General features: G+C 45.7%; 1 protein-coding gene across 1 annotated transcript; it reads right to left on the bottom strand.

Moving 5' to 3' along the window:
- Positions 1 to 5,935: 5,935 nt before the first annotated feature.
- On the bottom strand, positions 5,936 to 14,373 carry LOC307059819 (serine protease 45-like; the record flags this gene model as incomplete). Its single annotated transcript, XM_079714054.1, has 7 exons — positions 5,936 to 6,169; positions 6,503 to 6,666; positions 7,535 to 7,809; positions 8,318 to 8,465; positions 12,180 to 12,206; positions 13,212 to 13,290; positions 14,038 to 14,373. The coding sequence occupies 7 exons, from the start codon at positions 14,371 to 14,373 to the stop codon at positions 5,936 to 5,938; spliced, it is 1,263 nt and encodes a 420-aa protein (XP_079570180.1).
- Between the last annotated feature and the right edge of the window lie 200 nt (positions 14,374 to 14,573).

The raw sequence follows: 14,573 nt of genomic DNA, 5'->3' as shown, positions 1-14,573 counted from the left end.
AATGAAAATTAATGAATTAAATGTTCAAAGCAAGAAACCGTAAAAGGTACAAAATAACCCCAAGGAAAATCTGTAAGAAACATGTACAAAATATAAAATTATACCCTAATCAATTAGTACAGCAGAGTTAGGAATGAACTCTATGATCTGGATCTTTATAAAAAGAAATAATATTAAATAGGACAACGGGCATATTTTACACTGATAGGGTATAACCCGTCAAGATGGTGCAGCAGGCATGAACCTTGCACTCCTAACAACACAGCTTTCAAACATGAAGCAAGAATTGTTAGAACTGCAGGAAGAAATAGACAAACTCTGAATTCTCATGATAAACCGCTCAGAAATCAGCAGATTTATAGATATAAAATATTTGAAGTGTTGAGAGGATTTGAATAACCCAATCAACAAGCCTGATCCAGTCAGTTATAGCTAGAACTCTGTTTCAAAACACACTCTTTTACTTCAAACGCACATGAAATATTCAATAAAACTGACCAAATACTAGGCACAAAGAAAACCTCAATACATTCCAGAATGTGGAAATAATTAAATCCATATTGATATAATTTTTAATAGAGAAAAAAGAGAAGCCCCTGTCCCTCTCCCAAACTATCCGTCAGGAGATTAAATAACACCCATATAGTACTCTTGGGTTAAGTAAGAAATACAGTGTGAAATAAAAAACAATATAGAATGAATGGCAATGAGGTCAGTACATATAAAATCCTGTGAAATGCGGCCAAAGTGAGACTCACAGGAAATTTTATGGAATTAGTGAAAATATTAGAAATGAAAAAAGTCTATAATAATGAACTAAGCATACTACTCAAGAAGTTAGAAAAAGAACAATAAAGTAAATCTCCCCAAAGGAGAAGATTGAATTACTAAAGCTAAAAGAACTTTCAAGAAATAAAATAAACAAAAAGAAGCATATTTGATCACTAAAATCAAAAGGTAGTTTGTACCATTTAGGAGTTGACAAGTTAAGAGAAACTTCCACTCAGACAGGCTTAAAATTTCTGTCTCCTCTCTTCAGTGATGGTGGCTTCATTCTGAGTTGATCCCCTTATTGAAAAATGGTTGCCAGCATCCTTCTGCCTCCTCATCCACATTAAGAGAGACAGTATGGGGACTTACCTGGTGGTACAGTGGTTAAGAATCCGCCTGCCAATGCAGGGGGACACGGGTTCGAGCCCTGGTCCGGGAAGACTCCCACATGCCGCGGAGCAACTAAGCCCATGTGCCACAACTACTGAGCCTGTGTGCCTAGAGTTCACGTTCTGCAACAAGAGAAGCCACCACAATGAGAAGCCCGTGCACCACAAGGAAGAGTAGCCCCCGCTCACCACAACTAAAGAAAGCCCGCGTGCAACAACGAGGACCCAACGCAGCCAAAAATAAACAAACAAACAAACAAACAAACAAATAAATAAATAAATAAGGAGAGACAGTATGCATTTCTCTCCTCTAACCATACCTTATGCTTATTGGGATAACCTAACTGGGGTCAGGTGGCCGGGCACTGGACTATGCTAATTAGATCAAGCCAATGAGCCACCCACTTGGGAGCTGGGAGTATGACAGCTTCTCCCTGAAGATGATGAGCAACATGGCAGACAGTGTGGACTAATGACTAGGACCTGTAGTAATATGAGGGAAGGATGGATACCATAAAGCTAACCAGTAACAGTACACCAGGTGTTTTTTTGGAAAATACCATGAAATAGACAAAAATTTGACAATTTTAATCTTTAATAATTAAGAAAAGTGAAAGAGTACACATGTAAATAATATTAAAAATAGGAAAGGAGCCATAGGTTCAAATTTTACGTATCAGTTTAAAATTTTTAAATCTAAGCTAAATTGATTTGTTTTACTAAAATTAATGCAAAAAGAGGTGGGAAACCCAACTAAGCTAATAACTATGCAAGTTTTTTTTTTTAAATAGGCAAAGATTTGTCCCCTAAAAAAGGCATCAGGGGGCTTCCCTGGTGGCGCAGTGGTTGAAAATCTGCCTGCCAATGCAGGGGACACGAGTTCGAGCCCTGGTCTGGGAAGATCCCACATGCCGCGGAGCAACTAGCCCCGTGAGCCACAATTACTGAGCCTGCGCGTCTGGAGCCTGTGCTCCGCAACAAGAGAGGCCACGATAGTGAGAGGCCCGCGCACCGCGATGAGGAGTGGCCCCCACTTGTCGCAACTAGAGAAAGCCCTCGCACAGAAACGAAGAGCCAACACAGCCATAAATAAATGAAGGAATGAATGAATGAATGAATAAATAAATAAATAAAATTAAAAAAAAAAAAAAGGCATCAGGCCTAATAAGTTTTATGTGCACAATCTACCAAACGTAAGGAACAGATAATGTTGGTGTTATATAAACTGCTCTAGGGCACAGGAAAAGACTAGAAAGCTCCTCAACATGTTTTAAGATGCTAGCATAGCAATGGCACCAAGGGTGGAACAGAAAGGAAAATTGTAGGCCAATCCAATATTGGAACAAAAATTCTAAACAAAACGGTAGAAATTTAATCCAGAGTGTATTACAGGATTTACCTAAGAAATCTACCAGAGATCTAGTCATGTGTTTCACTAAGTACACAAATTAAATAAGAATAATCATCTTAACAGTTCACAACTGTGTCACCTGGGCCCAAAACAGTGCCTGACACAGAGGAAATTCCAAGTATCTGGGGAATGAATGAAAGAATGAAGTCAGGGTCAGCACATGTACCCTCACCATTATTGCTACTATTTCATATTGTGCTGGAGTCTCCAGCAATGAGATAGCAAAAGAAATAAACGGTGTGACTTTCAAAAAGGACAAGAGGGAGCTGTCACCATTATAGGTGATGTGATTACCCCAAAATAAGCCAAGAGAATCAACTGAAAAACTACTGAATTTAATACACAGTTTTGCAAGACGACCAGGAATCAAGATCACTGTTTTTTTTTTAAATCCATCAACAGCTTTAAAATACCTAATATGCGGAATTAGAAAAGGTGTAATGGGAAAAGATACCACCCATAACAGACATAATCAAAATTTGTAAACTACTTAGAAATAAACTCAATGGTTTTCCAGACATCCATGAATAGAAGAGCTGAATGAATGGAGACATATACCATATTCCTGGTTAGGAACTCAACACTGTAAAAATGACAGTTCTCCCCAAATATTTTGTGTATTTAATTTCAGTTAAAATATCAATAACATTTTTAGTGAAAACCAACAAACTGATTCTAAGGTTTATATGGAAGGCAAACTCTGTAGATTAGGCAATTTTTTTTTTAAAGAAGAAGGAGAGCTTTTGCTACCATTTAACAAAACATAACATGAAGCTGATTGAAACAGTACAGCACTAGCCCAGGGACAGACAAACAGATTAGTGGGAAATAATAAAGGTTTCAAAACCACACCCACAAATATATTAGGATTTCGTTATTATAAATGTGGACATTCAAATCAGCAGGAAAGGATGGACTCTACAAGAAATAATGTCAACCGAGTTGGCTCTCCAGTTGAAAACAGAGTTAGCGCCTGACTCACACTATACATAACAGAAATTTCAAAAGGATTACAGCTACACATAAAAAATAAATTTATCAAAATATTAAAAGAAATATGTGAAGATAGTTTTATAATCTGGAGATGGAGAAGGCCAAGTTAAGCAAGCCACAAAATCCATAAAGAAAGTAAACACTGGGGCTTCCCTGGTGGCGCAGCGGTTGAGAGTCCGCCTGCCGATGCAGGGGACACGGGTTCGTGCCCCGGTCTGGGAAGATCCCACATGCCGCGGAGTGGCTGGGCCCGTGAGCCATGGCCGCTGGGCCTGTGCGTCCGGAGCCTGTGCTCCGCAACGGGAGAGGCCACAACAGTGAGAGGCCCACATAACGCAAAAAAAAAAAAAAAAAAAGAAAGTAAACACTGACTGACTTCATTCAATAATAATTTTTAAAGTCTTTACAGGAAAATTACCCATATATTCCACATATTTGTAAAAGATAAGTGGCAACAACTGGAGAAAGTATTTATAAAATAATTGACAAAAGCTTAATATTCAGAAAAGATAAAGACCTTCCATGAGAAAAAGATAAACAACCTAATTTCTAAAATAAGCATATGAACGGAGGATTTACTAGTGAAAAGGTATACCTTTTTTTCAATAAACACATGAAAAGACATTTTTCCAATCAAGAAAATGCAAATTAAAACAGCAATGATATAACTTTCTACCACTAGATGGGCAAAATTTTTGAAGATTAATAATATCCATTTTTAGCAAAAAGAAGCATTCATTCTTGTATACTGTAGGTGTGAATGTATAGTGGTTCAGCTTTTGCGAGGAGTAAATTATATTCATCCAAAATTACTAAATTTGTGTCTACTGTGATGGTCCTCCCGAGTCCACTCCTAGGAAGACCGCTGCAGAAATGCTTCAGACTGTGCTCTCCCCCACCCCACCCCTGAGCACGCAGCAATATGCTCATGGCAGCACTGTCACAATGCTGACAAGTCAGAAACAGCATAAAACCTGGTGCTGGTTAAATAACATACATTACATCCACACGGTACACATGCAATAATGTAAAATTATGACTAGCTCTAGGTACTGACATAGGTTTTCAAGGCATATAGGGTTTTTTTTTGTTTTTTGTTTTTGTTTTTTTTTTTGCAGTACATGGGCCTCTCACTGTTGTGGCCTCTCCCGTTGCAGAGCACAGGCTCCGGACACGCAGGCCCAGCAGCCATGGTTCACGGGCCCAGCCGCTCTGCGGCATGTGGGATCTTCCCGGACCGGGGTACGAACCCGTGTCCCCTGCATCGGCAGGCGGACTCTCAACCACTGCGCCACCAGGGAAGCCCCCATATAGTTTTTTTTTTAATGTAGGTTATTAATAATACATATATAAGATTCTATTTATTTAAAAAACCATAAAGATATTTTATTTAAGGATGCTAACAATGATTACTTCTGGGGAGGGGAGCAGCATTAGTGGTGGGGGTGAATGAGCAAGGGAGAATCTTTACATGTATTTCTGAATTTTTTTGGTAAATCACAACAAAAATTCAGACATTGCTTTTAATTGTTTTAAATTTTTAAAAAATGTAGGAGGGGGGCTTCCCTGGTGGCGCAGTGGTTGAGAGTCCGCCTGCCGATGCAGGGGACACGGGTTCGTGCCCCGGTCCGGGAAGATCCCACATGCTGCGGAGCGGCTGGGCCCGTGGGCTATGGCCGCTGAGCCTGCGCGTCCGGAGCCTGTGCTCCGCAACGGGAGAGGCCACAACAGTGAGAGGCCTGCGTACCGCAAAAAAAAAAAAAAAAAAAAAAAAGTAGGAGGGGAACTTTTGTAATCAGTTTTTTTTTTTTAATGCCATTTTTTTTAAAAAAAAAAACCTGATTTTGGAGCACAGTATGTGGGTCCTTCCTACTGTCACCTACAGTGCATGTCTCAACTGCTCTCTTACAGCATGCCCAATTTACAGTTGAGGAAACTGATGCCTCAGGCCCAGGCCCTTTCCCAAAGCCCCAGCACAAGTGATATAGCAAAAACCATCAGTCCCCACTCTGGGGAGCCTCCCAGCAGAATTAATTCCAGGAGGCCTTACCCACGCACCAACCCCCAACTCCCAGGGCCACCCAGAAAAGAGAACAGAGCCAGCTCATGTTTGCACAGATTTAATTAATCCCTGCTATCCTGGTCCCCAATTCCAAAGCCCTTCTAGGCCGCACTTCCCTTCTCCTGGTCACTCAAGGCCTAGTCATCCACCACATCCTCCCCACTAGGAGGTCAAAGAAGGACCCAGTCTCCCAGGGGCCACTCTTTCCCCACTTTGACCCTTGTTGAATACAGACCCATGACCTTGGTCTAACCTTGATCTGGCCCCATTTGGCAAAGGCAAAGCATGGAGAAGAAAGGAGAAGGGAGATCAGGGGCCCATCTGGGGCTGCAGCAGCCAGGACAGGAGTAGGAGCCAGGAGGAGGTGCAGGGGACTGAGAGAACCCCATTGCTTATTTGCTTCTTGATCCATTTGCTGTATTTGGTGATATGAGTGTACACGCCTGGATTACGTACTTGGGCGCAGGCCTTTTCCCAGGACAACACCCCAGCAAGAATCCATCTGCCCTCGACTTCACAAGCCAACGGACCCCCAGAGTCCCCCTAGGCAAAGAGAGAGGAGTGATGGAGTCTCTGGACCCAGCTGGGATGCAAGGGATTGGGGGACCCAGAATGCCCACCCTCTGAGTTCTGCTTGGAAGCTTCTTTCATTCCTTGAGGATCTCACTACCTGGAGCCCTCCTTCACTCCTCAGTTGGGGATCCCATCCCAGAATATCAGGCAAAATCAAAGTCACGGGGAAGGAAGATGGGAGCAGGGCACTACCTGATGATGATGACAAAGAGGGAGGCCAAGCAAACCTCTCCCTGGGGAAATGCCCCCTACCTGGGGTCATCCCAACCGAAGGAGAGCTGCCAGAACTTCCCAGAAACTCACATAGCACAAGTTTTCTCCATAATTGGTGGCACAGATCATGTCCCCCAGGACAAGGGGGACAACGCGGGGGATGAGGGACTTCTTGCGGTAAATCCGGTCACACATCTTGTTGTCCATGATAAACACCTCGGCCTCCCGCAACTCTGGGGTCAGCGTGGAGTTGGCTGTGGAGGAGTCCAGTGGGGTGAGAACTGATTCCTCACTCTACTCAGCCCTGCCTATTCCCAGGGTCTTGTCACCTCCATCCTCAAGATTCAGCCACACCCCTTCACACCTCCATGCCCTCCTTCACCTGGCCCTTCCCCCTGTGGTGTGGACCATGTCGGGCAAGCACCTTGCCCTCTAAGGCTCTATTTCAGGATCCCTTTCTCTGGGAATCTTTTGCTCCTGAACCAAGCAGGCTACAATCCAAGTTTCAATGCAACCACTCAGAAATTGAGACCCCACCCCCATGCTGCTTCTCTCCAGCCTCTGAGCTCTATACTGGCTGTGCCCTCTGCCACCTGGTTGACATTCGCTCTTCCTTCAGGCATCTCAGGCAGACTCTCTGCCAGAGATCATCCCAGATCCCTCCCGACTTGCTCTCAAGATCACCTGACAAAGTCTTTGCCTCTTTCCTTGTTAATCTATGCTTCCACCCATACTCAGTTATGAGTTCCCTAGAGGCAGGGCATGCATTACCAGTGACAAGGGTTTGGCGTGTGGCAGATGCCTGAACATCGAAGTTTCTCAGGTGAACAAATCAGTGAGTGAGTGAATTTATGAATCCCTGACTCTGAGCTTCCGTAAGAGGCAAATGATCAGGTTTTCCTAGGACTAAATGAAGTGCCCATAGCAAATGCAATGGTGTAAACCACGGCAACAGTTCCCATGTGAGGAGCAATCCTAACACATCCAAAGAACCAGGGGCCAGAGGTAACAGCCACAAGCTTCCTGAGAGGCACCATGAGGGGGCTCAGCAGGAGAGGCCCCAGAGGAAAGGAGTGTACCCTCTGGGGTACCACACGTCACCCCCGACCCCATTCTCCTCACCTGAGAAGCGCTGTTTAACCTGGCCCCAGCCAGTCACCCAGCATTGCGTCCCAACCTTCAGGTTGTAGTTGGGCTCCGGGAGGCAGATGGGCTGCACGTACTTGCTGACGACGACAGGAGTGTGAAGCTGGAGGAGGGCAATATCACTCGTGATGAAGTTCCGGCCCCAGTACTTGGGGTGCATAATGATGTCCCTCACAGGGATCAAGAGGGCCCTCGTGGAGTCCGTGGGCTTCAGCTTGGAGGTACCGAGAATCACTGAATACTCTTTTGTGCTACAGGAGACACAGAGCCCCACCTGGTAGATGTCAGGTTATCAAGCAACACTATGCTCCTACCTCCGCCAAGGACGTTCCCCTTAGCAGAAGTCCTGCCTCATTTGCCCTGCTCACTCCATCTTGCTCATCCAGCCAGGGGGCCCTCAGAGTCAGAGATATGACTGCCTCCTCATTCATCAGTCAAGCTGATTCAAGTGGCCTGGTCTATGTGCTGTGTATTCGAGTGTGCAGCTATTAGCATGCACGCATGTTCTAATGTGTGTGAGGGGTGGGGTGTATACAGGGTGTATGCTGTTGCCCTGGTCAGGATATAGTCTTTGTTGCTTGGGGCTCCTGCCCAAGCTCAGTCCCCAGCCTCTGTGAGATCATGAGCATGACTCTTCCCTGTTCTGGACATCCCTTCCCACTCCGCCCCACGTCCCCCACTGCCACGTTGTTTCATAGAGGAAATGAGGAGTCTAGGCTGGGCCCGCTGCAGCCCTGGGTCTCCGTGGGCCACACTCACCCTTGGATGCAGTGGGCAGCAGTCACCACCCAGTCGAGATCAATGAGGGCCCCTCCACACACATGCTCATTTTCCACTCGGAGGCTCACCTCCCAGGGCCAATGGCTTGTCACATCCAAATTCTTCGGCCACCAGGGTTTGCCACAAGCTTCAGGAACAAGCATGACAGGGAGATACAGTGGCCGCATAGAGGAGGATAAGAATGACTGTGACCAAGATGCCCTCCAGGGTAATTTGCATGAGGCTGTAAACTTGGGGACTTGCTTCCATTTCAAAGAAGGGGAGAATGAAGGTGAGAGAAGAGCAGTGGCCTGCCCAAAGGCACTGAGCTGACAGAAAATGACAATGACAGAGATAAAAAGCATCAAGACAGAAACACAGAGACATGACAGGAGGAGGAGAGAGATACTGAGACACACAGGGAGCAAACAGCACAGAACCTCAAAACAAGGGAGGAGCATAGAAGGAGCCCCAGGACAGGAAATGTATTCTCTTGTGTCAGGTTAAGTCCCTAGGCCACGTTCCTGAAAGGCTATAAAGCTTTCTGCATCTCTTAGATGCAGAAGGCCTCTGTCCCCACACTACTCAGAGCCAAGAAAAGCTCCAGGCTTCTATGTCAGAAGTCTTTACATAGACCATTCAAGAAAAAGTCCCAGCATGGAGCCAACAGAGGCCTCCCACTCTGTGTAACAACTTACACACTATCAGTTTGCAAGTAGTTCCAACAATCAAGTTGTATGACTGCATGAATATGAACACAGATGCAGAAATTGTAAATAAAATATTAGCCAATATTATATTTTTTAAAATAATGCACCATGATCATGTAGAGATTGTCCTGGGGTACAAGGGTGGTCCCACAATTGGAAGCGCTCTCTGTGTATTCCCCACATAAACAGTTCTTTTTCTCTAAAAGAACTGTGCTTTTCTCAATAGACACAGAAAAAGGCATTTGAAAAATTCAACACAGATTTACGACTAAAAAACAAAACACTCTTACTTAGCAAACTGGGAACAGAAAGAAAATACTTATTTATACAAACTATATGCCACAAACCTACAGCAAACATCATATAACATTAAGAAACAGGCCAGGGCTCCCCTGGTGCCGCAGTGGTTGAGAGTCCGCCTGCCGATGCAGGGCACACGGGTTCGTGCCCCAGTCCGGGAAGATCCCACATGCCGCGGAGCGGCTGGGCCCGTGAGCCATGGCCACTGAGCCTGCATGTCCGGAGCCTGTGCTCCGCAACGGGAGAGGTCACAACAGTGAGAAGCCCGCGTACCGCAAAAAAAAAAAAAAAAGAAACAGGCCAAAAAAATTATACTTTCTGAAGCCAGGAATAATGATACTTTGTGGGAGGAGGACAAAGGAAGTAACTGGGAGGACATAAGAGAGCTTCTGGGTGCTAGTACTGCTCTACTTTCTGACCTCGGTGGAGACTGCACAGGTGCGTTCACTGTGTGATAATTTCTTGAGCTGGACACATAATTTGTGCACTTTTTTTGTGTATGTATATAATACTTCAGTAACTGACTTTTAAAATCAATAATATTTCTCTATGCCAACCAACCTGAGTATAGCACAACTATATTCAAAATAAGATACAGTTTATAGCTAAAAATTATAAAATACCTTGGAATTAAAGTATCCAACACTAAGCAAGATTTTTGCAGTAATACATTTTAAACTCTAATAAAGGACACTGAAAATGACTGGCATAAATGGAGAAAGAGCCATTGCTTTTAAATAGAATAACTAAATATTTCAGATGTAATTTTTCCCAAAATTAATCTATAAAGTCACTTACCCAGTTAGAATTTTTAAGAAATTTGATAAACTTACTCTAAAATTGAAATAGAAAAACAAAGGTCCATAAATAGTTCCATCTTTGACAAAGCAGAGCAAAGAAGGGACACTTGTCCTAGCAGATAGTAAGGCACACATCAAAGCCATAGTGACAAAAACAGTGTGGTATTGACAAGGACAGACAAGTGGACCAAAAAAAAAAAAAAGGAATAGAGAGCTTGAGATTGTTTCAGGGAATACAGGAACTTAACGTAAATAAAGGAGCCACCACAATCAGTGAGTAAAGGATGGATTGTTGAGTAGATGGTGCTGGGAAAACTCGCTCACTATAAAAGAAATAAGAAAAACAAAACTGGATTCCTCTCTAGTAGTACTTGAAGACCTAAATGTGAAAGGTAAAACCGTAAAGTTAACAGCTAACCATGTGGCATGGGATGGGAAAGGACTCTTTAAACAAAACCTCAAACCACAATCCATAAAGTATTAAACTGATTAACTTGATTACATCAAAATCAAGGATTTTTGACCCCAGGAACAAAGTTAACCATCAGATGACAGATTAGGAGGTAATATTTGCAATATCTAAAATCAATATAAGACTTTTTATTAGGAATATACAAGGAAGTCCAGGAAATCAACAAGAAAAAAGAACAGACAATATGCAAAGGATAAAGACAGTCAATTTATTAGAAGAGGAAACTCAAGAAGCCAACAGCACATTGAGACATGCTCAAACTCATTAGTAATGAGAAAAATGTCAATTAAACTAAGAAGTCATTTTTTTGTCTATTAGATAGGCAAAAATGTAAAAGCTGGGCCTCCCTGGTGGCGCAGTGGTTGAGAGTCCGCCTGCCGATGCAGGGGATACGGGTTCGTGCCCCGGTCTGGGAGGATCCCATATGCCGCGGAGCGGCTGGGCCCGTGAGCCATGGCTGCTGAGCCTGCGCATCCGGAGCCTGTGCTCCGCAACGGGAGAGGCCACAACAGTGAGAGGCCCGCGTACCACAAAAAAAAAAAAAAAAAAAAAATGTAAAAGCTGGATCATGCCAAGGGGTGGGAGGTCTGTAGCAATATATACACCTTCACAAACTGCTGGTAGGAATGCAGAGGGCTGACTCAATTGGAATATGGGCAATAGATTAAAATATGCTACCAATGTAAATTTTTTAAACTGATAACTTGTACTGTGGTTATCTAAGAGAATATTCTTAGAAAACACACACCAGAGTATTTAGAGATAAAGAGCCATGCTGTATGTTACCCTCAACTGATTCTGAAAAAAATTTTGTGTGTGTGCGTGTTCCTTGTACTATTTTTGCACTTTTTTGTAAGTTTAAAATTATTTCCAAATAAAATGTTTTTTTAAATGGGACTGAATGAAAAGAGGAGGAAACAGAAAGAGATCTAGAGAACATACTATTTGCCTAAGTTAGAAATACATGCACACAAAACCACAATATGTATTTTTATAAAAACACACACAAACGGAAAGATACACATCAAATACACAAGAAAGGCTGGGAGAAGGGTGAAGAGGGGGAATAGGGGTGGGGCATGGACACAAGCAGAAATAACTAACTTACTCAACCAAACAATCCATAACAAATTAGGGTGCACCTGTGACAAAGGAAGCCTGCAAACAAGCAGGAGCAACCCAACCCTCCACCCCTGAGGTCTAAGGAAAAAGACAGGAAGACCCCAGAAGAGCCAGGCTCTGCAGACACTGCCACAGGGCCCAAGAGGCTCCATTTGCAAATGAACAGTTTAGAGCTCAAAATGTTTCTGTGTGGAAAAGGATCTGCATCAGCTACCTGGACATGTTCCCTGATGGGATGCAGCCTGGGTTGAACTTGAAGAGGTTCTGCATTCCCACAGGAGGCCCAAATACTCTTTTAATGTGCACTGTTGAGTCTGTACGTCCTGAACAGCACAGGCTGTTCTTTAGAAGGCAGGCCATTTAGATATAGACCCAGAAACATTATCTCTGTGACCCTCTTCAGAACATACCCTCCCAGGATCCAAGGTTTTCTTGAAGCAGGGGCTCACCTTACCCACCTGGTTTGGTGTTGTCTCCTTTGTAACCTGGAGGAGAAAGGGGGACAGAGATGAAGTAAGAGGTTGTAACAGGGTGACAGTGAAGAGGTGCATTCTTCATTAATTAGTTAATTCATTCATTCACCAAATATTTCCCCACCTCCCACTCTGTTCCCAGCCTGGAGCCCAAGGCCAGGGGGCTGGGGGAAGGGAGCGGGTGGGTACAGAGGTGTATCAGACAGATACATCCTGTATTTGCCCTTGAGGAGCAGGTTGCCCAGCAGAGGAGACATAAGTAAACACACAATCACTCATGTGCGATCAATGCGGGGACAAGGCCACAGGTGTCAGGTAAGCCCAGAAGAAGTGGTGGAGAGGGAGGCTTCTAGGAAGAGGGGTTATTGTGCCAGATCTTAAAGATGAGAAGGTAAAACAGAAATGAAAAATGACAACGACATTCTTTATGAAAGAAACACCATGGTGTAAGCTGGAGACTCCAGAGGATAAAGGGCAAGGCCCATGATGACAAGAAATGATGCCAGGGGAAGGAAGTCAGGGGTCAATCACAAGTGCCTTCATAAGCCAGGCCAAGAAGCCTGAGTGAGACACTCTGGGAGAAGGGAGGCCAGTGGAGGTTTGACATGGTCGGACTTGTATTGTGAAGGCAGTATGGAGAACAGATAGGAAGGTCATAAGACTGAACGCAGTAAGATCCCACCGTAGGCTCTGCAGAGCCCAGGCAAGAAATGAGGGCTGAATGAAGAAGTGGCAGTGAGAACAGACTTGGTGAGCTGGATGTGGGACTGAGGGAGAAGGCTGAGTCTAGGATGACCCCCCAGTTTCTGATTTTAGAGAAGAGTGACTACTATCCACTGAGTAAGAGAACCCAGTTTACAGGAAGAAGAGGGCCTCAACTTTGGAACCCAAGGAGTTGAGATGGTTCTAGGTCATCCAGGTACAGATGTCCAGTAAGTGGCTGCACATCCATGCACTTTGTTTTGTGAGGCAGCATCACATACATGGCAGCTCAATGCCCAGAGCAAGTGAGTTCACCCAGGGAGCAGTGAAGAAGGAACCCAGACAGCATCTTAGGGAACACCACTACGTCAGGGATGAACAGAGCATGGGTGGCCTGGGAGGGACACAGAAGGGCAAGGGAGTCACCCTGAGGTAGAGGAGAATTAGGAGGCATGGCCTGAGAGAAGCCAAGGGACTAGAGAAAATGAAAAAAGAGGGAGGAGCAGAAAGGTTAGGGATGTTAGGACAGAGACATGCCAGGAATGGGCTAAAGTTTAAGTAAGAAGTGAGGAAGCACCTGAAGGAAACATGAAGTGAAAACTTATTTTGAGAAATGTGGCAGTGAGGGGAAGAGAAGGGTGAAGAAACACAGCAAATAGAAAGGGAGAGGATAGAGATCGATGAGAGCACAGGAAAGGCCCAGAGTCCAGAGCAGGGGTGAGCAGGCTGACCTTGAACAGGAGGCCTGTCTCTGATTCTTAAGGAAAGGGGAGCGGGTGGCACTGAGTTGTCAGGTTTGGAGGGACCCCCGGGCTGAGGGAGTCAAGGGGACAGCACCTGAGGGCATTCGTTTCCTGAGGGAAGGAAGCCACTGCTAGTGAGGCACCCTCGGTAGGAGCTGAGGGTCTAGGAAGCAAGTGAGGTGAGGAACATTCGTTTAAGTGTTCGGAGACCATGAGTTTGGCCCGGACCGCCTGCCTGGAGCGGGGTCTTCAGCAGTGCCCTGCTGCGTGGGAAGATGAGCGAGGCTGGGCTGGGAGTGTAGAGGGTGAGAGGCCTGAGGATGCCGTCAAGAGCGTGGTTCGGGTCTCAGCCGCGACATCCTCGCCTCCAGGAAGAAACACAGGGGTGCCCCCCGCACCACAAGGCCCCAGGAGGCTACAGGGCTGGCGGGTCTGAGGGCGGAAGCTGAGAGCGCGGGAGTCTGGTATCCCCAGAACCGCCCTGGGAGATGCCCCGAGGGGTAGCAGAGGAGAAGGGGCTGCGGGTGGGTGCCGCGGGGCCTGTCCTGGCCTCGAGTGTGGGTTTTGTGGGGGGTGGTGGCGTCGGGGAAGAAGGACCCAGAACGGGAGCGGCGCAGAGCAGGCGCCGCCTCACCGGAGTTCAGCTGCAGCAGCAGCAGCAGGAGGTGGCAGCTTAGGCCCGAGGGCCTCGAGGCTGCAGGCCCAGCGCTGAGGCAGGACAACGATGCGGCCATGAGGCCCCTGAGGCGTCCGCTAGCGGCAGCAGGGACGGCTCACACGACCCCCGAACGCCGCGCCTACGTCTCCCGCACATGACGCACGTGACGGAGTTCCGGCACGTGACAGCCCCTCCGGCACGTGATGACGTCGCAGACCCATGACGGTGCCCCTGGAACGCTGAACGTTCCTCTGCAGGTACCCCACCTCGTGCGGG

This window comes from Hyperoodon ampullatus (genome assembly GCF_949752795.1).
Source record: "Hyperoodon ampullatus genome assembly, chromosome: 10".
Classification (NCBI taxonomy): Eukaryota; Metazoa; Chordata; class Mammalia; order Artiodactyla; family Ziphiidae; genus Hyperoodon; species Hyperoodon ampullatus.
Note: the sequence above shows the minus strand (reverse complement) of the source record. Positions and strands in the feature narration are given on the sequence as shown.